Consider the following 17,817-nt stretch of genomic DNA (forward strand, 5'->3'; position numbering starts at 1 on the left):
GACCTGAAATATTGGCCTACAAAATAAATAGAGGCTCTTACTATTTACATTGTTTTATGTTGCTTGTTTAGACTAACTGTGGCAGGCCAAGGTTCTCTGGGAGTGTAGCCGGGTTGGACTCTGATCATGCTTCGGGGTGTTTCCTGGGACCCCACGCCTCCTGCAAAAAAAAAAACATGGGCTGCAAAATGAAGATACCCCAAACGAGCCTGGGACAAAACCCCCACCTCATTTCCCGTGGCCTGACGGCTCCCAGCTGTGGGGTACCGGCCTGGGATGGGCCCACACGGCTGTACCCGAGCTCCCAAACCCCAACCCGCGATGATGCGGGGGCAGGCACGGCGCAGGGGCGGCGCGCTCCGGCCGCCGGGAGTCCACGGCTCCCCGGTGCCGCCTCGTCAGCCACGGAGGGGGGACCCGGGCAGCAGCGACCCCCGCCTCAGCCATGAGGGCAGCGCGGAGGGACCCCCCGCCCTCCCGCCACCAGCAGCCCCCGGGGGCCTCCCGCTCGGCGCGGCCCGGGTGTGGGAAGGCACCGGGGAGGGGCGGGCGGTGCCTGCCCGCGGGGGGAGCGGAGCGCGGAGCCCCCTCCCCCGCCTGGCCGCTGGCTGCCGCCTCTCCCCGCCGCTCGGCCGGCCCGCGCCGCCACCGCCGCCTCCATCTTGAGCGTGTGTCCCCTGCTCCCCCCCCGCCTCCACAGCACCGAGAGCGTCGGGGGCGCTGGAGCCCCGGGGGGGAGCGGGGGGGAGGTGAGGGTGGTGGGGGGCGAAGCGGCACCGGGGCCGGAGCGGCAGCGGCGGGAGCAGCGGCAGGAGCAGCGGCGGCAGCGGCAATGAGGAGGCGGCGCTGAGGAGGCGGCAGTAGCCGGAGCGGACGGAGCCGACATCTTGTGCCCTCCCCTCCCGCCGCCGGCTGGGTGAGCCCGTCCGCCCCAGGGGGGAGGGGAGGGGAGGGGGAGGCGGAGAGAATTAAAAAAAAAAAAAAAAAAAAAGGAAAAGAAAAAAAAAAAGGAAAAGAAAAACAAAAACAAAAATTCCCCCCAAAAGGAGGCGGCGGCAACGGTGGAGAAGCCGCGGCAGCGGCGCGCTGAGCCGGCCAGGTAAAGCTCTGCGCGGGAGGCCGCGACACCCTTCCTTCAGGGGTCTCTCCTCCCTCACACACCCCCGCGCCGGGGTCGCGGGAAGGTGACCGGGCGGGCGGGAAGGAGCCAGGGGAGGCCGGTGCGCCGGCGCTTGCGGGCCTCTCCCGCGTCCCTGCTCCGTCTCCGTGCGGCGAGAGCGGCCCGCGATCCCTCGCCGAGGAGGGGGCAGCGGCGGAGAGCGCCCGGGGACGGGGAACGGGCAGCGCCGCGTAAACCGGGCCCCCCCATCGCCGCCATCTTGGCCCCCCCTTCTTCGCGGCGCGGCGGGGGCGCCGCCCACCTTCTCCCACGCGATTGGCCCAGGCGGGGCCGAGCGCACCCGCCGGTAGCCCCGCAGAACCTCGCGTTGCTATTGGCCTTGGCGCTTTGGTGGACGGCGGCGGCAGCCAATGGCCTTGCAGCCCTGATGCGCTCGCGCTCTCTGGAGGCTTCAGCAGCTCCGTGGGGAGAGGCGGCCGCGGGCTGGGCCCGGCCCGCGGCTCCGTCCCGCGGCTCCGTCCCGCCAGGGTTCATCCCCTTCTCCTCCTCCTCGGGATGGCTTCAGTTCTGCCCGAGTCCCTGCTGAGCCTTGGCTCAGCTTGCTGGCTGCTACTGGAGTTCCCTGCGGGGTAGCTCCTGAGAGGAGCTCCTGCCTGTGCCTGACAGCTGAGGGCATGTCACCGTTACCTCAGTCGCTGCTTAGATCTGACACCGCTCATGGCGCACCCCATCTGTGGCTGAGCCCTGACTTTATACCTGAAACTTCATCCACAGCCCGTCTCGCACCCTGCCCATTGCAGCGGGAGGGCCTCTCTCGAGGCCCGTGCATCTCCCATGCTTGACTTGGTTACAGCAGTGTCAGGACATCGGTAAAGATCGAGATGTCACCATGTGCCAAGGCAAGCAGCTCTGTGGCATCTGTTGGGCACCGACACATTTCATTGTACGCATCAATGTGGGCGTGAGGAGCGTAAACCCTTGGCAGATGTGTGAGGGGACCGTGGGTAAGCACGGATGTGGCAGGAACATGAAGGAACCTGGTGGAGGGCAGCAGGAGTTTTGCTGGTGTTTTGATTAGCAAAAGATGCAGAGGGGGCTGCAGCTGTTTCAGGTTGTTTCTTTCCTCTGGCATCCATTGATTTTATCTTACAGATGTGTTTGTTAAACAGCTCCATGGCTGTCTGTTCCCCATTGCACAGCAGTGGGTTTTTAATCCCAGGAGCTGCACGGAGCTGAGTGGCTGCTGGTGCAGGAGAGCAGTGCTGAGGAACATCTCCAGACCTCATGTTTGGCTTGATGTCCTAAAGAGGGGCAGCCTTTGGTAACAACAAATCCCACGCTCTTTATGACTGTAGGTCTTCTGCAGTGCAAGAAAAGTATTTCTGACCTGTGGAGATAGCCAAGGCAACACTGTCTTTCCTTTAGAGGACCCACTTGTGTTCAATATTCCAGGCTATGTGTATAACAGGGGCCTGTACTGTGATGTTGTTCCATACATTGATCTCTCTGTTTTTTTCAGGGGAGCTTTAGCCCCCTTTCTAGTAAATTTAAGCATCCTGATGATGGGCTTGGTTTTTCAGTTGGCTGTTGCAGTAATTGCCCACAGGTGTGAAAGCTGCTCCTCAGGAGAATCAAACCAATCCTGAAGGAACTCCTGGGGTAGAGTTAAATTCATTCCCAACAGCTCTATGAGTTGTAGCCACCTTGTTGTGCTCACTGGGAGCTTCACCCCCTGCTCCCATTGTAATCCCCAGTAGAAATGGGTGATGGGAGCTTTTTGGAATGCCTTGAGCATATTGTGGCAAAGCGATGTCTGAACTTTCTACTTTCACATCAGCAACCTTTGTCTGTGGCAGGACAGAATCAGCATGGGCTGAAATAGCACTTAACCCTGCTTATGTTGAATATGTTTAGCATTTCAGTGTGCCCAGGTGCTGTTTGCAGAGGGGCTCCTTATTGTGTGTAGCTGGGAGGTGTTTTCAGGTGTGCAGAGGGAATCTAAACTTTCCTAGGTTGCTGCGTAGAAGTTTCTGTTGTTGCAGACAACAGCAAGGTCACAGCGCTCAGTTCAATTGTCTGAGCTGACTTCATTGCTGCTTTCAAGGTATTTTGGAGGTGTCTCTCCTAATATCCAGGTGTGTGTTTCATTTCAGGCACTCAGCTCTTGCTGGCTGCAATTTCCATGCCATTTTAGGTGCTTCTTCATCGTGCTAAGTAATTGTGTGTTTTACAAACGGGTTGTTTTATGGCACTTGGTTGCTGTGGTGCAAAGCCCACTTTGGGGTAATTTGTCTAGAAAAACACTGATTGTTCCACTAAAGGAGCTCTGCATGCTTGTTTTTCCCATTAACAGATAAAACACCTGTTCCTTCAGGTGCTTGTTTCACTGAAATTTCCTTGTCCCTCAGCATTCCAAGCAATTGGCTGTTACTTCATTTTTCCTGAACACAATATTAATGATGTGTGTGGGCAGCTCGTAATAATTACTTTATCCTCCATGTGTCTTTTTGCCTCCAATATCCTCTTTGCTTGTACCAGCCTGAATTGTAACAGAGCTGTTTGTCAGCAGGATTTTCTTTCTTTTTTTTAATTATTATTTTTGTTTGATGATCAAGTAACCTTTATAACCTCTTTTTAAAATTATTTTCTCCTACTAATTGGAGCTATTGGAGTTCAGCTAGGATGAGTGCAGCTGGGTGTCTGCAGTGTGTGGATCAAGTGACTGATTAAAGTTTTAAGGCAAAGGTACCACCAAAATTTGTGGTACCTATATTTGCAGGTAGAAATTATCATCTTTTATTTTACAAGTGAGATAAAATTGAGTTTACAGGCTCCATCATTATGGGTGTGCATACTGAAATTGGCACCTGCAGCTTATTTCTGTGGCTGCAGGGAAGAGTTTGGAAATCTTTCCCAGAGCCTGTTTGTTTCTTAAGGCACAGGTGGTATCATGGCTTAATGTCATGGTTCACAGAACCAGTACTTGAAAAAATATTGCTCCTGGAATTTGCTCCTTCTTTCTGGAATAAGCTTGGACTTCTTGTAGCTCCTGGTCCTGTGAGATGCTGCTTGCTGTGGCACACAGTTGAGAGGTTCTGGAAATGTCCTTCATGGAGCACAAATACTGCATTGGCTGAATACAAATTGTGGGTTTGTGGGGTGTTTTTTTGTCTGTGAGTCCCACAGAAAAGAGCAGGATGTGTGGATTGCTTTAAATAAGGGTGAGGTGCTGCTTCAGGCCTCTGCATAGCAACAGATAAGCTCTGGGCTGGCTTATCTTCTCACAGAGAATTTACATTTGCTTTTCTTTGTCTCCTTTCTGACTTCTTTCAGCCTCAGCTTGTTTATTGCCATAAGTCATGTTCCCATCCTTGACTCTGCCCTTCTCTCTTGCATTACTCACTTGGCTTCCTCTCTGCTCTCCCTCTTTGCCAGCTCCTCCTTCACCCTGCCATCACCAAGCTGCTGCCACCATGTCTGAGTCTTCCCCCAGCCCCTCTCCCCAGGCTTCTCCTCTGCTCCCCTCTGACAGGCACCTCCTTAAATGTCACAGCCGACTCTCTGCTAATTATCTGCCTTGCTGATTAGCAGTTTGTGCGGGCAGAGCTGGCTGGGGCTTTTTGTTAAGGCTCTGAGCAAATGCCATTTCACAGCTTCTGGTGCTGGGAGCTGGCTTGCTGCTCTCCTGCTTGTAGCCCCGTGGACTCTCCATAGCCAGGTGGCTCAGGTGGATGAGTGGGAGTTGTGGCTCCAGAGGGGCTAACACCAGAGCTCGTAAGTCCTTTGGGATCCATGCTGCTTGTTGCCTTTTTATCCCTTTGCTTCCTCGTGGAAGAGCAGAAGGGATCCACATCCTGTCTCTGCTGCATTGCTCAGTTCATCCTCTGGTTCTGTTTGTGACCCTTGACAGAAGGAAAAGCAAAACTGGAGGATGATTTTTCATTGTAGGACTTTTTTGCATCTGCAGTGTCAGAATGGAAGGGTTGGTGGTGGCAGCCCTGAGCTGTGAAACCTGGAGGAGCTCTCTCCTGGACTGAGGGAAAACCATTAGTTTTCTCATCTGGAGCTGACAAAAAAATTAAATTGGAAACTGCATTCATAAGACCTGAATAGTGCATTCCTTTTCACCTGGAAAACATCCAGCACATTTGGGGATATAAATGGGAAGTCACAGGCAAAAAAGCAGCGGAGAACTTGTTGATTTGTGTGAGCTTAATATGTGAATGGTGCAAGAAGATGTGAACAGTGTTGTTTGAATTTCAGGGGATCTGAACGGTTTGCTGATCTGGGTGCGCAGCAGACTGTTTGTATATTGTGCTGTCAAATGGTTTTGAGTTTTTCTGCCTGGTGGTGTGGTGGAATGTACATCTGTGGTGCAGATAGAGGAAGTTTGAGGGTGCTGTGCAGGAAATGGCTGATATATCAAGTACCTGCCTGTATCTAAGGTGTAAAGACTTAATGAGCCTGAAATTGCTGGAGACTCTGGTAGAAATTCTCTCTGTTGCAGCACTGAATGAGTTCTTCAGTCTGTGCTGCTTCTTGCTCATCTCCTGTCTTACCCTGCCTCTGTGCTGTTGCGTCCAGGCTCTGTGGAGCACAGGGATGAGGAAGCCTCGGCGGAGGTGCCGGCAGCACGCGGAGGGGCGGCGTTCTCCCTCGCCCTACAGCCTCAAGTGCTCGCCCACGCGCGAGACGCTGACGTACGCGCAGGCGCAGCGCATCGTGGAGGTGGACATCGACGGGCGCCTGCACCGCATCAGCATCTACGACCCCCTGAAGCTCATCACCGAGGACGAGCTGACGGCCCAGGACATCACCGAGTGCAACAGCAACAAGGAGAACAGTGAGCAGCCCCTCCTCACTTCCAAATCCAAGAAAACACCTTCCAAAGGCAAGAAGAAGGAGTCCTGCTCCAAGCATGCGCCGGGGATATCTTTGCACTTGCCCCAGCCCAAGTTCCGTGTGGTGGACTCCTTCAGCCAGCCAGATGCTCCTCCCCTCCCTGCTGCCTACTACCGGTACATTGAAAAGCCTCCTGAGGACCTCGATGTAGAAGTGGAGTATGACATGGACGAGGAGGATCTGGCATGGCTGGAGATGGTCAACGAGAAGAGAAGGGCTGATGGTTATGGGACAGTTTCTGCTGACACTTTTGAGCTGCTGGTGGATCGGTTGGAAAAGGAGTCGTACCTCGAGAGCAGGAACAACGGGGCTCAGCAGTCCCTCATCGATGAGGATGCCTTCTGCTGTGTCTGCATGGACGATGAGTGTCACAACAGCAATGTCATCCTGTTCTGTGACATTTGCAACCTGGCCGTGCACCAGGAGTGTTACGGCGTGCCCTACATCCCCGAGGGGCAGTGGCTTTGCCGCTGCTGCTTGCAGTCCCCTTCTCGCCCCGTGGACTGTGTTCTTTGCCCAAACAAAGGGGGAGCCTTTAAGCAGACCAGTGATGGCCGCTGGGCTCACGTGGTCTGTGCCATCTGGATCCCAGAGGTCTGCTTTGCAAACACTGTGTTCCTGGAGCCCATCGAGGGGATCAATAACATCCCTCCAGCTCGGTGGAAGCTCACGTGCTGCATCTGCAAGCAGAAGGGCATGGGAGCTGCTATCCAGTGCCACAAGGTGAACTGTTACACTGCCTTCCACGTCACCTGTGCACAGAGAGCCGGTCTCTTCATGAAGATTGAGCCCATGAGGGAGACCAGCATCAACGGCACCACGTTCACCGTGCGCAAGACTGCCTACTGTGAGAGCCACTCCCCGCCTGGCACGGTGAGAAGAGGGTGCCCAGCTGCTGGTGGTGATTGGCAGGAGGTCACTGTGAAGGAGGAGGAAGAGGAGGAGGTCAGTTCTGGCCCTCCCAAAGGGTCTGTGAAGAAAAACCAAGTGAAATTGAAGCAGAAGATCAAAAAGGAGCCTGGTGATGTGACCAAAGGGCGTTCATCCATGCCCGTGGTGACCGTTGCACAAATTCCCTCTTACAGGTGAGTGTTGCAGGTTTAGGGAAGGAGTTGGACAGCAATAGCTGAACAGGGTCTGTTTTCAGGAATTAGTCCCTCTCATTGTTGACCTTGGAAACACTGAATCTTCAGGCTTTAGCAATGACTGTTTTCAGAGTGCTCTGCAGCATAACTTGTGGCTGGGTTTCTTCTGAGTGTCACTGTGGTTCTCTGGCTTTGCTGAGCAGCCATCCCAAGGTGATGTGTAATGCAGACTCTGTGGTGGTCCCTAATGGCAAACACCCATCCACCATAAAGGCTTTCTTAAAATACTGAGGCATTACAGGTTGGTAGGCAGGTAGGGGTCATCCCACTATTAAAATTTTTGAGATCTCATTCCATAGTTTCTTAATTCTTCCTTTTACTACAGAGCGTGTCAAACCTGACAGTGTTGCAAGCAGCTTTGACTTTGGCTGTATTTTTGTATTTTTCTCCCAGCTCTCCCTCATGCAGTACTAGGTAGTGCTGAATTTTTGTTTGGTGCCTTAGGAAGTGTGTTGATGTGTCTGTTTTAACAGATAGGCTCATAAGGCACCATGTGTAAGGTAAGAATGGTAAAAAAAGGTTAAAATAGGTGATCTGTTATTCTTGGACTCCTGTCAAGTTAATTTCCCAGGATCCAGATTAATAACATCAAACTTAAATGGTCCCTGGAAGGTTCTTGACACAGGAAGGAGTTTTGAAATTAAGGCTTGGAGCTGAATTGATGATTTCGTACTTTGTGCTGTGGCAAGTGCTTGGTGGGACCCTCCAGCAGGAAAAGGGGGAACATCTGTCTGCATGTGAGGAGATCCCAGATTGTCCCAGTTCGTGTGTACTGGGATTTGAGTGAGCATTGACACAACGCTGCAAAGCTTCATCAGGAGACCCCAGGCTCTGCAAAGCCACAATTGCTTTGCAGCTGGCTCCATGACACTCTGTGCTTCCTTCAGGCTGAACAAGATCTGCAGTGGGCTCTCCCTGCAGAGGAAGAACCAGTTCATGCAGAGGCTGCACAACTACTGGCTGCTGAAGCGGCAGGCGAGGAACGGGGTGCCCCTGATCCGGCGGCTGCACTCGCACCTGCAGTCCCAGAGGAACGCCGAGCAGGTGAGGGCTGCTCCCCTCAGCTCACAGGGCTCACAGCCTGCCCTCAGCAGGAGCTGAGCTTAACACAGGGCTGGGGACGGAGTGAAGGTGAAAAGATCAGATTTGAGTCTCTCTCAGTCTCCTGTCGGTGTGCTCATGCTTGAAGAACTGAGTTAGTGCTTCGGGCTGCTGCTCCCGTGCACAGAAAAATTTCCAGCTTCTGTAATAAACTTGGGTGTAAAAGCAGGGAGGGTGTAAATGAGCACACACTGAAGTGTGTTCCCAGGGAGAAGCTGCAGGATGATTTGGGGTAATTTCACAGATAAGGTAAAAGCTAGAAAAGCTGATGTTCTCTCTGTTAGACAGCTAAATGCTGGAGGAAGGAGGGGACATGGCCTGAACAAGAGACAAGGCAGTAAGAGAAAAACTCTGAGAGCAATTCCCAGAGGATTCCTAGAAGAAGAAGGAAGTACAGGAAGCCTGTGGTGTTTTTTATCTCACCCCACTCATATTTTGCAGAAGGAGCAGGATGAGAAGACGAGTGCAGTGAAGGAGGAGCTGAAGTACTGGCAGAAGCTGCGGCATGACTTGGAGCGGGCTCGGCTGCTCATCGAGCTCATCCGAAAGAGGGAGAAGCTCAAACGGGAGCAGGTGGGGAGTTCTGGCTGTCAGTTCCTGCTCTTAACCTCAGCCCCATGCAAGCTCTCTGTGATTTTGGGGAAAAGTGTGATCTTTGTCTATATTCATTCTCTCATTTATGTAGTCTTGTTGCTGAGCACATCAAATGCAGTTTTCTTTGTGTAAACAGACTTGCTTACCTTTGCTACTGAAGTGTTGACTTAATGACATAACAAGTGATTATAAGATCAAAGAAATGAAGATGTTAAAGGACAAATAAATACTTTTATCTTGTTCCAGTCTTCTTTGAATAGATTTTCCATGCAGGAGATTTTCAGTGCTACAACTTGTTGGCTTGAAATCAAGCAGTCTTAGAGACTTCCTAAAGGATAGAGAGAACTGCATTAGGAATTTGCAGACATCTAACCACTGTTGTTTGGTTTTTGCCTTGAGTCTGAGAGCTTATGTCTTAAACTTTGTTTTTGCTCTCTAGTCTAATTATGGATGTTGTTGTTCATATAAATGCATACTTTTAATTTTTATATGATGTTGCTAATTGACATAATAACAATATCTTGAGGCAGACAGTTCTCCAGGATAATTTACCAGGCATGAAAAGCCTGTTTTTGTTTTTAATTGTAGTATCCTTTAACTTCCTGGGATTTCCTCTTGTTTTGCCTTTGTGAGATTAAATAAACAGGAGTTCCCCATGTAAAAGGATTGATCTGGGCAGTGTACATGGAGGGTGCAAGGTGTTTGCCAGAAGTTCTACAACAATGCTGGCCTGAGGTTTCCACCACTGAGTAAAGCTGGGGGGGTGATTCAGAGGAATCTGGAGGGAGACACTACCCATAGATCCTGTTCTCAGTGAGTTATTCCTGGACTCCTGTCCTCATGGCTGTGTTCTGTTGCCAGGTCAAGGTGCAGCAGGCTGCCATGGAGCTGCAGCTGACCCCGTTCAATGTCCTGCTCCGCACAACCCTGGACCTGCTGCAGGAGAAGGATGCTGCCCAGATCTTCACAGAGCCTGTCAACCTGAACGAGGCAAGTCTCCTTCCTAGAGGTGCTTAGTGGGTTTAGATGAGATATTGCTGGGCAGAAGCACAAGCCACCTTGTCCAGAGCTGCTGGTGGACTAAAAACTATCTCAAAAAGGACTCATGATGTGTCCAAGACAAAAAAAGGGTATTTTTTTCTGAAAGTTTAGCACATTTTGGATGAGTAATGTTTTGCAGAGCCAGGGTGTGTCTGCCTTGCCTGGGTGACACAGAAATAACCATCTGTTGCTGCCCCTTGCCAGTGGAAAGGGCATTAAGAATGCTTGTGCTGGGTGCGCTCTGGTTGGCTAGTAAATGGTTTTTGTAATTGTACAGGTTTTATATGTTTAGGTTCCAGATTACCTGGAATTCATTTCCAACCCAATGGATTTTTCCACCATGAGGCGGAAGCTGGAGTCCCACCTGTACCGAACCTTGGATGAGTTTGAGGAAGACTTTAACCTTATAGTTGCCAACTGCATGAGGTATAATGCTAAAGACACGATTTTCCACCGAGCAGCTGTCCGGCTCCGGGACCTCGGGGGAGCGATTTTGCGTCACGCGCGGCGCCAGGCCGACAGCATCGGCTTTGACACTGGCGTGGGGATTCACCTGCCTGAGTCGCCCAAGCCCCACGACTTTTACCGCTTTTCTTGGGAGGATGGTGAGTGAGGATTTGGGGTTTTTTCCCCTCAGGCAGGTTGTAGATTTAGTTCTGAGCATGTTGTTCAGCGTGCATGGAAATTGTAGCTGTTCTGCAAATGAGGGTTTTCCTGTCCATCTGTTTAATTAGGCACATACAGAACTCCTTTAGGACCCCAGGGACTGGGATTTCAGGTGAGCTGGGCACTCTGAGCTAGGTGCAGCTTGGTTCCAGCTCTCCTAGTGCATGTCTGTGTTGGCAGAGCCTTGTAAACTGCCTGTGCTCTTTGATTTGTGCTAGGAATGTTGTACAAACTCACTATTTTAAAGAGCAGTGCAAACTTGGGTCTGGGATTTTTTACCCTGGGGAAAGCTCATATATTTCATTGTAAACTGGCAAAATGTACAGCAGCTGGGTTAGATGGAGCACTGAGGGCTGAAAGGGAGTGATGAGGGGTGAAGGTAATAGGACCTAAGCAATCCTTCTAGCTGAGACTTTCCATTCCCAACACAACCCCATCCATTCCCACAGCCCTCTTGAGATGCAGCTCCAAAGCATTGGCTGAGTAACTTGGCTAAACTTGGTACAGCCATCAAGCACACAGAGCTTGCAGTGTGCCATCTGGCTCCTGAATGTTGAAGCCCTCTTGGGTGCAGATGGACAGTCATTATGAAATTTGTGTAGGTGTTCAGCTGTCCGTCCTGCCCCAGTGGATGCCAGCCCTCCAGCAGAGCCAGAGGAATGGAAAATATGTTACGTTTTGGCCGCTTACGTTTGTGGTCTGATTTTGTCATTTAATCTGACAATGAAATAGGTTTCTGACAATGCCTAGACCACAAGCTGTTCTGTGTGGGGGTGCAGACATGTCCTTTCACTGTTGCCCCTGGGGCAGTAACAGGAACTGAGGGACAGTGCAAGTTCAATCAGCTGCTTTTTATCCAAAGAAGGAAGAAGTCCAGGCTCCAAAGTTATTGACTGCTAAATCCCCAGGCTAAAGTGATCGATTCACGGACAGCATCAAAGGGAACGAGGCCTGGCACTGGCCCCAGGTGCTTCTCCACGAAGCCTCACTCCTTCCCTTCGCTGTTCATCTCTTTGCTGCAGTGGATAACATCCTGGTCCCGGAGAACCGGGCTCACCTGTCCCTGGAGGCGCAGCTGAAGGAGCTGCTGGAGAAGCTGGACACGGTGAGCGCCGCGCGCTCCAGCGGCGCCCGCACGCGGCGCGTCCGGCTGCTGCGGCGCGAGATCAACGCCGTCCGCCACAAGCTGGCCCAGCAGCAGCACGGCAGGGCCCTGCCCGACGGGGACGGGCTGGACACAGCGCCCGGGGAAGGCGATGAGGAAGGGGAGAAAGGTGAGCAGCAGGGTTTGATTCTAGGTCTCTAGTGCTCGTCAGCAGTCAAAGCCTGCTGCTTCTCCTGTGACTTTAGTGAAAGATGGGGATGGCTGTTGGTAGTTTTGGGAATGATCCTTGCCAAAAAGCTCAAACAGATTATTTATTCCTTTAGGAGATGGTGGCAAGCTCCCGTACCCTCCAACCCTGGAGCCCACAGGACCTGCACCCACCCTCTCAGAGCTGGACTCTCTGCAGGACCCTCCAACACTCAAACCCATCAGTGAAAGCAGGCCCCTGAACCAGCTGCAGAGGAGGATGGTGTCGGACAGGGAGCTCTTTGACAGGAAGGCTCTGCAGCAGGAGAGCCAGGCTTTCCAACGCCTGCTGTCCAACAACGGCCTCAACGGCCTGGCCCTGCCTCCTGCGGACAGCCCAGCCAGCCCCGCCCTCAGCAGCGTCGGCCGGCGGACATCGGTCCTTTTTAAAAAAGCCAAGAACGGCGTGAAGCTGCAGAGGGGTCTGGAGTGCTCCCTGGAGAACGGGGAGGAGCACAGGCAGGGCGGGCAGCGCTCACCCTCCTGCCCCGACGGGGAGCGGCAGGCACGGAAACGCCCTGCCCTGGGCACTGGGCTGGTGTTTGAGGCCTGCAGGTGAGTGGCCCAGGCAGAGCTGTTCCCTGAAACACCTTCTGTGTCTGGGTTCATCTCTCTGATTCTGTTCTTTGACTTCTTGGTTCAAACCCAGCCCATTCTGTTACTTGTGTGTTGACTCTAAAACACAAAAAGCTGCTGAGTTTTCATCCTGTCCTCTTAAGCTGCAGGTCCCAAAAGCAGTGCTTGATTTTTCAGGCAAGTGGGTGTGTGTTACACTGCTCTTTCTCAGTGCATGCACATCCTCTCTGCTGATGCAGTTCTTGGGAATCAAAACTTGGAAAAACTTGAATTCAAATTTTTAGTTCAGCACTGTAGGTAAAGCTGAACTTCTACCACCTACTAAACAGCTGCTTTCTTCCTCTCAGAAGTTTGAGCAGAACTGGGCACTTCAAACATGACTGAACAGGCTTAAAGCAAGCACCTGACATCTTCTGATGTCTGTTGTCCAGGATAATCTGTTTTCTCCTAATGCCCTGCATTTTTCCTGACAGTGGTTTGGTGCCTCCCAAGCGGAGCCGAGGGAAGCCGGCTCTTTCTCGGGTGCCCCTCCTGGAGGGTGTGAATGGAGACTCTGATTTCAGTGGCTCAGGTGAGAATTGCTGTCCAGCACCCTCTGCTCTGCACCCACCTGAACCAGGGGGAGCACATCTCAAAGCACACCAGGAGCCAGTCCTGCCTAGGCTGGACCTGCCTGGGCACTGTTAGCTGCTTTGTTACAGGTTTAGGTTATTGCAGGTAACATTTTCATTAAAGAAGATTACTCCTTTTCCAGGACCAGGGCTGTCTGATTTCATATCTATGACCAGATCCATTATAGGGCCATTTGATTTCAGTGACTCAATCTGATTAGCATTTCTGTATTGAAGAGTTCATGTGAAGCCACATGACCCATGATTTAGGAGACTGTGGCTTTATCTTAGTGCTGAACCTGACTGTACTGACAGAGCACAAAGAAGGCTGGATTTGGTACAGGCTGAGTTTTATGATAAACACCCAGTTCATATTGATACAAACAAGTGATTTTCCTTTTTGTCTTGTCAGTGTGCTTTAAGCACTACAGTTGTTCATCTGTTTTAGTTGATTGCTACTGAGACCTGGGTGAGATGACAAGATGGTTCCTTGTGTTTTCATAACCCTCTTGCTGGTAGCAGCTCCTAAGCTGTGTCTCCTGCTGTCCCTTAGGCAGGCCTCTCCTGATGTCCTTTGAGAGCCAGGCTGAGCTGGAGCCCCTGGAGCTGGTGTGGGCCAAGTGCCGTGGTTATCCCTCCTACCCTGCCTTGGTGAGTGCCCTGGGGCTGTCCCACAGCCTGACCTTGCAGCTCAGGTACAACACAGTTCTGCTGTGCCCTGTAACCTGACAGAAAAGGGAAACTTCCCAAAATAATGGAATATGTGCTTTTTGGTTTTCTCCTTTCCCCTTTGCACAGTGAATTTTCCCTGTACTCATTGTTTCAGAGCTTTGCAGAGGATTCATAAAACTTTGGTCTGTTATTGTTAGGGGTAGGAGCTCTTTCACTCTCCTCTGAGGAAAGTGACCAGTGCTGTGGGGATGAGAAGACCTAAATTTCACAAATGCAGGCACCAGGTTCTGCTGCCTGCACATTTCCCTGTTTGGTGAGCACAGCTCCATCTGTAGGTGCCCAGCTGGCCCTGTCATGTCTACATCCTCTTGCAACAGCCATATGTTTGATTTAAATATGAGCATATATGCATGTCCCTTGAATGGTATTTCTTACTGTTTATCTGCCTTTGGATATTTATCTATTAATGCCTTCAAAAAGGGCAGATTCTGCTGGAAGTGTGACTCTCATCCATGCTCTTACTCCAAGTGGGAGCTCAGAAGAGGGAACATCCATGGATCAGCCAAAGCAGTTTTAGTTCTCCACATGGCTACAGCCAGAGTTAACTGTGGCTTAGAATGGATTTAACCACTGAGACTGCCTCCAAAAGAGGCTTTTTCTGTAGCAGCCTGTTGTGGTGGCAAAGTGTCTTAATAAATTCCTACAGATGGCCAGTGTCAAAGCCAATCTACTTTTTCAGGCCCTTAGGAGGGGAGAAGAACAGACTGAGTATTGCAGGCACCCTCTGCTGTTTTCTTCTCCTGTGCTGACATAGCACAAATGTGCACATGGACATTTCTGCTTTATAGGGGCAGAACTGATGTATTTGTTGTGACTTATCTTCCAAATTACTGTAGTCTCTGTTCCTCTGGCTTGATGGAGCCAGCACTGCTTGTCAACTCTGAAAATATTTGGCCTGGTTCTGATCTAATGCAGTGTAAATCTGAGCAATGCCACTGATGTCAGCTGAGTTGTTCCAGAATGGAGCTGTTGTGAAATCACATTTGCCTGGGGAGTACAGCAGGAGCATTGCATTTGTCTGGAGTTTGGTGTGAGGGAGGGAAACCCTTTGCTGAACAGAATAATGCTGAGTTTGTACTGAATTACACATTAGTGTAAATGCATTTACAGCCACACAAAACCACACAAATCCATTTTTCAGGATGGGGTGCCTGGCTTTGGGACTGACTGGCTTCCAGTCAATTTCAGAATGAAATTTTCAGAATGAAATTGTTTTAGAAAACAAGAATTTTGCTTACCCACCCAAAGTAGCCTTAATTTGTCTAGCTTGGACACACTGAAACACCAGAAGAATAATGCATTTGCTCATTGCTTGGAAGGGTTTTGTACTAATTGTCCTCCCCCTGTGTCCCCAGATCATCGACCCCAAGATGCCGCGCGAGGGTTTGCTGCACAACGGGGTCCCCATCCCTGTGCCCCCCATGGATGTCCTGAAGCTGGGGGAGCGGAGGCAGACAGAGGCAGGAGAGAAACTCTTCCTTGTCCTTTTCTTTGACAACAAGAGAACCTGGTGAGTGTGTGCACACAGCTCCGTGGTGAGTGTGAGAAGATTTAACATGAGCTTTGGGATGTGGGAGCACAGAGGGATTATGATGATGTCACATGTAAATTGGGGAATTTAAACATGCAGAGAGGTCTGTGCTCAGGAGGTATTTTGGCTGCAGAGACTTCTATGTCAAATGCAGGGATTTAAACATTTGTACCATGGTTGTGGGGCAGTGATGGTGAATAAATACATCGTGTGGGGAGGAGCTGACAGGCCTGTGCACTCCTCTCTGCTGCAGGCAGTGGCTGCCACGGGACAAAGTCTTTCCCCTGGGCGTGGATGACACCGTGGACAAGCTGAAGATGATGGAGGGACGCAAGACCAGCATCCGCAAGTCGGTGCAGGTGGCCTACGACCGAGCCATGATCCACCTGAGCCGAGTGCAGGGGGACAACCCCTTCATGCCAGCCCCCTACCTGTGAGGGGCTGCTGGGCAGCCCTCCTGCTCCTCCACACCTCCAGCTCCCTGCCCTGACAGGGCAGCACCTCCAGCAGCTGGCAGCTCGCCTCGGAGTACCCTGAAATGTGCCAAAAAACCCTTGTCCGGCTTCTTCCTGAATGTGTCTTGTGAAGAGCTGGCAGGAGATGAAATGTAGTCTACAGGGAGTAAGGTAGGTAGGGAGAGCTGACAGGTGCCAGGAGCCAAGGTGAGTTGCTGCAGTGAGCAGAGCACACAGCACTTGGATGCTGGGGCCTCGTGCACCGTCCCCTGCCTCTCCTGGACTGCCAGGGTTCTGAATTGTCAGCCAGTCCCAGGTAATTCCTGGGAACCTGGCACCCCCAGGATTCCTTACAGAAATCCCAGCTGGACTTTCTTGTGCCAAATTTACCCTAATCATTGGCCTTTTCATTTCTGTTTAAATGGCATTGTCCTGTCACATAAAAACTGCACAGAATCATAACTGGGAGCTCTCATTGTGATTCTCCTGCCTACCTACATTGTGTTTTCATGTTTAGATTTCTCTCACTGCATTTAGAAAAGCTTGAGACTTTAGTAACCTTCCCCCCCTGCACAGTTTCATGCACAGAGCTTTAAAGATGAAAATCAAATTACCTGATGTGTGTCTATATATATGTCTTAGAAATTGATTTTGTAGTTTCACATTTCAGTTCTGATTTCTGTGACTCTGCTTGTTGCAGTAACATTTCATATCATGACTTAGCACAAGTACCTAAGAAAAGATAACTTCCTTTTTTTAAGAAGTAATTTTGGAGGTGTCTGTTGAGCTGGGGCAGCTCTTCAGGCACTGAGGTTGATCAGGGTTGGAGGGAGATGCATCTTTTGTGTTGTTTTATGCACATTTGGTGTAAGGCTCCTCTTCCTTTTCCCCCCCTCCTCTTTCCTGTCTCCCTGTTTTCCTCTGCCACATTTTGGACTGAAAGCAAGCACTGACCAGAGCACACAACCCTTCTGCTGTTTCACCTTCTCCCACACGTGCACATCCTTCCCTGGTGTGTGGGTCTGCAGTGTTGTCATCCAGGTAAACCCAGACAATCCCTGTTGGTTTGGGTTTGCATTGCAAAAAAAAAAAAAAAACAAAAACAGGGACAAACTGATGTTTGGGAACTTGGTGACTCAATCTTTTCTATTAGCCAAGGACTTTATGATTTCTCTGATCTCTTCTGTTGCATATCCCTCTTTGCTTTCCCATTTTAAAGAGCCAAAGGTGCAAAGCAAGATTGTAGATTGAATATCATCATTTTGCTTTTTAACTCAGTATTTTTAAATTATTTTTAACTTTTTCATACTGAAGAGAATGTGGAGTCAAAATAATAATAATTAATGATAATGAATAGTAGGGAGTAATCACTGCCATTTCTACTTGCTCTACTTTTTTAAAAATACCACTTCTTATACATTGGGGCATGGAACTGCATTTGAAGGAACTTTAAGGTTCCTTTAACATATAGAGATGGGGCATAGGAGTTTGTAAAAATATTAATAATGCTAATAATGCCCATGGAGTGTGGCTAGGGAAGGATGTTGTGTATATAGTTGTAAAATGTTCTAAATTATTTAGACCTATTGTCACCATTCTTGAAGTCCTCAGTTGTGTTGCTGGGTCTTTTATATGCACACAGTGTAATTTATTTAAAGGAACATACACTTTTCCAGGTGGTAGCTCAGCTGTGGACTAGTGACCTGTGTATATGTTTTAAGGTCTTGGGAGTTGGTCTTTTTTTTTTCCTTTTTGTTTTTAATTTTGTTTGGTTTTAAATGAGTTTAGAATTTGGATTGGCTGATATCCTGTTGTTGCTACAGAACCTAAATGTTACTGTCAGTCTGCTGTAAAGCACAGATTGCTCTATTTATTGTAGAAAGTGAGTTTATTTGCTTTCTAGAATTGTTTATATCAGATGGTATAAGAGAAGTAATAAGAAAATCTATGCTTGTAAAGAAAAAAAAAGCTAATTTTACCTACTATAATCTG

At 50.2% G+C, this 17,817-nt stretch overlaps 1 protein-coding gene across 1 annotated transcript; it reads left to right on the forward strand.

Moving 5' to 3' along the window:
* The first annotated feature begins 1,009 nt into the window (after positions 1 to 1,009).
* On the forward strand, positions 1,010 to 17,813 carry BRPF3 (bromodomain and PHD finger containing 3). Its single transcript, XM_058819534.1, has 12 exons — positions 1,010 to 1,099; positions 5,705 to 7,107; positions 8,055 to 8,211; positions 8,710 to 8,841; positions 9,724 to 9,852; positions 10,196 to 10,508; positions 11,592 to 11,843; positions 11,998 to 12,475; positions 12,970 to 13,067; positions 13,661 to 13,758; positions 15,195 to 15,349; positions 15,624 to 17,813. Exons 2-12 carry the CDS (start codon positions 5,723 to 5,725, stop codon positions 15,805 to 15,807), a joined length of 3,381 nt encoding a protein of 1,126 aa, XP_058675517.1. The 5' UTR covers positions 1,010 to 1,099; positions 5,705 to 5,722; the 3' UTR covers positions 15,808 to 17,813.
* Positions 17,814 to 17,817: the final 4 nt, after the last annotated feature.

The sequence above is a fragment of the Ammospiza caudacuta genome, chromosome 24 (assembly GCF_027887145.1).
Source record: "Ammospiza caudacuta isolate bAmmCau1 chromosome 24, bAmmCau1.pri, whole genome shotgun sequence".
NCBI classification, from domain to species: domain Eukaryota; kingdom Metazoa; phylum Chordata; class Aves; order Passeriformes; family Passerellidae; genus Ammospiza; species Ammospiza caudacuta.

Excerpts from the sequence above, each read along its gene's own strand:
- BRPF3 (XM_058819534.1), top strand. The coding sequence starts at position 5,723 with ATGAGGAAGCCTCGGCGGAGGTGCCGGCAGCACGCGGAGGGGCGGCGT. Across the intron at positions 8,842-9,723 it reads AGAAGCTCAAACGGGAGCAG|GTCAAGGTGCAGCAGGCTGC; the intron begins GTGGGGAGTTCT and ends TTCTGTTGCCAG. Across the intron at positions 11,844-11,997 it reads CGATGAGGAAGGGGAGAAAG|GAGATGGTGGCAAGCTCCCG; the intron begins GTGAGCAGCAGG and ends TTATTCCTTTAG.